Source organism: Lipotes vexillifer, unplaced genomic scaffold, assembly GCF_000442215.2.
Source record: "Lipotes vexillifer unplaced genomic scaffold, Lipotes_vexillifer_v1.1 scaffold193, whole genome shotgun sequence".
Lineage (NCBI taxonomy): Eukaryota > Metazoa > Chordata > Mammalia > Artiodactyla > Lipotidae > Lipotes > Lipotes vexillifer.
Genome location: NW_006769306.1, coordinates 2,416,467 through 2,418,447, shown reverse-complemented (window position 1 = coordinate 2,418,447; position 1,981 = coordinate 2,416,467). Strand labels below are relative to the sequence as shown.

At 37.7% G+C, this 1,981-nt stretch overlaps 1 protein-coding gene across 1 annotated transcript in view; it reads left to right on the top strand.

Annotated features, from left to right (window-relative positions):
• Positions 1 to 1,981, top strand: part of LOC103083893 (nebulin) — a 120,982-nt gene that overhangs the window by 40,126 nt on the left and 78,875 nt on the right. Inside the window, 2 exon segments of the mRNA XM_082930885.1 lie at positions 627 to 830; positions 1,180 to 1,284. Coding sequence (XP_082787011.1) covers positions 627 to 830; positions 1,180 to 1,284 — 309 coding nt within the window.

Sequence of the window (1,981 nt, the reverse complement as noted above, 5' to 3'; positions counted from 1 at the left end):
ATTCCTGCAGAATGACCAATGTATGCAAAAGGGGTGGTATGCAAACCACAAACTGAAAGGCCAGTGTGGTCAGAACACATGGGTAAAAGGGAAGCACGTATAAAATGAGGCTGGAAGAATAGGTAGGGACTGATGCTAGACCATCATCACCTTCTAATCTATGTTAAGATTTTAATCTTTATCCTGAGACCAGTGAGAGACCATAGGTTGGGGGGATGTTGTGACATCAAATCTGAATGGTGAATTTTGTAAAGATCATTCTGGCTGTTGTGTGGAGAACTTGCTGGAGAGCCTATTATTATTGCTTTAAAAGTCCACCTTGGCTAGTGTGATGATTACCAAAATATTCAAAAATCTTCCACACATCCCCTAAGCAAAGCACTCCTTCTGCATCCTTCTGCTTTCTAGACTATGCATAGGCACCCCAACACAGAGCCCCTGCCACGGAAAACAAAGTAGGACAAAACACTGCAATGCATACGAGGAGTTATTTTTGTCAGGCCCATGCTCGGCTTTATCATTGTTTGTGGAAGAGAAAATGCAACATGAAAAACTGCTTCCTTACTTTACCACGATTTAAAAAAAAAACAAAACCCTGCCTCTCCTAATTTGGTTTTCTTTCCCAGGCCATCTATAAGGCTGACTTGGAGTGGCTGCGTGGCATCGGCTGGGTGCCCGAAGGGTCTCCCGAAGTACTGAGAGTGAAAAATGCCCAGCATATCCTACGAGACAGTGTCTATCGGACACCTGTGGTGAAACTCAAGTACACAAGTATCGTTGACACACCTGATGTTGTCCTTGCTAAATCAAATGCTGAAAATATTAGTATTGTAAGTCACATTTTTCTTCTATATTAAAATTAAGTTCATGTTATAGAAAATGATAATTAACCTGGTAATCCATTTGTAAGATAATAATGTTGATAGCAAAGATTTTAATAAGTAATATTGACACGGTTGTTTAGTTATTGCTTACTAATTTTAAACCAAAACTCAAAGTATGAATAAAAGGTATTAATACAGATTTCATATCAAATTTGAGTAACTTATGTGAAAAGATTCTGGAAACTTTTACCTTAGTATGAAAAGATTTTGGATCAGAAAAATCGAAAGCTGTGCACTGCAACTAGCAAAATTACAAATTGTGAAGTAATTTTGTTATCATTGGTTCTTTCCATAGCCAAAGTACAGAGAAGCTTGGGACATGGATAAAACTTCGATCCACATAATGCCAGATACTCCAGAAATTAATCTCGCTAGAGCCAACACTCTTAATGTGAGCAATGTAAGTACTGCAACAGACTCCTTTTTTGTTTGGAAAGTCACCCAACTGGTATGAAGATATCACTAGGGAACTCTTCATAGCCAGGGAAGAGAAGATTGAGTGGGTAAGGAGGCCCTTGACCAGGAGTGAGGAGAGGGGCAGACCCCTGGCTCTCAGTCACTGGGCAAGGCCAGTTATGGTGAAGCAATGTCAACATGACAGAAGAGAGAAGGGAACAAGGACAAGAAAGATAATGAAAGGGAAATGAAGAGACACACAAAGAAGAAAGGGGAATTAAAAACAGATTCAGGAGAGCACAAAATAATTATGAGAGTTCTTTTCACAACTTTATACAAATTAATTTTAAAACCCAGATCTATAGGGGATTTTTAAGGAAGTTATAAATTACTAAAATTGAGCCCAGAAAAAGAATAAAAACATATTGCAAGAAATTAATAGGTTATTAAAGACTCTCCTTCCTCCTCTCTGATATCAGGGTCACCCAGAATGATTTCATAGGGGAATTCTTTCCAAACCTCAAAAAATAAACAAACTGACAGAGAGCCTAATGAAACAAGGAAAGCCATCACTGTTATCAAAACTTGTCAAAGATAGTTCCACGAATGAAAACTGTAGACCAATAATAATGGGGAAAATCTTAAATGAAATATTAACAAATCAAATTCAGTAACACATGAATATGATATGATACAAACAA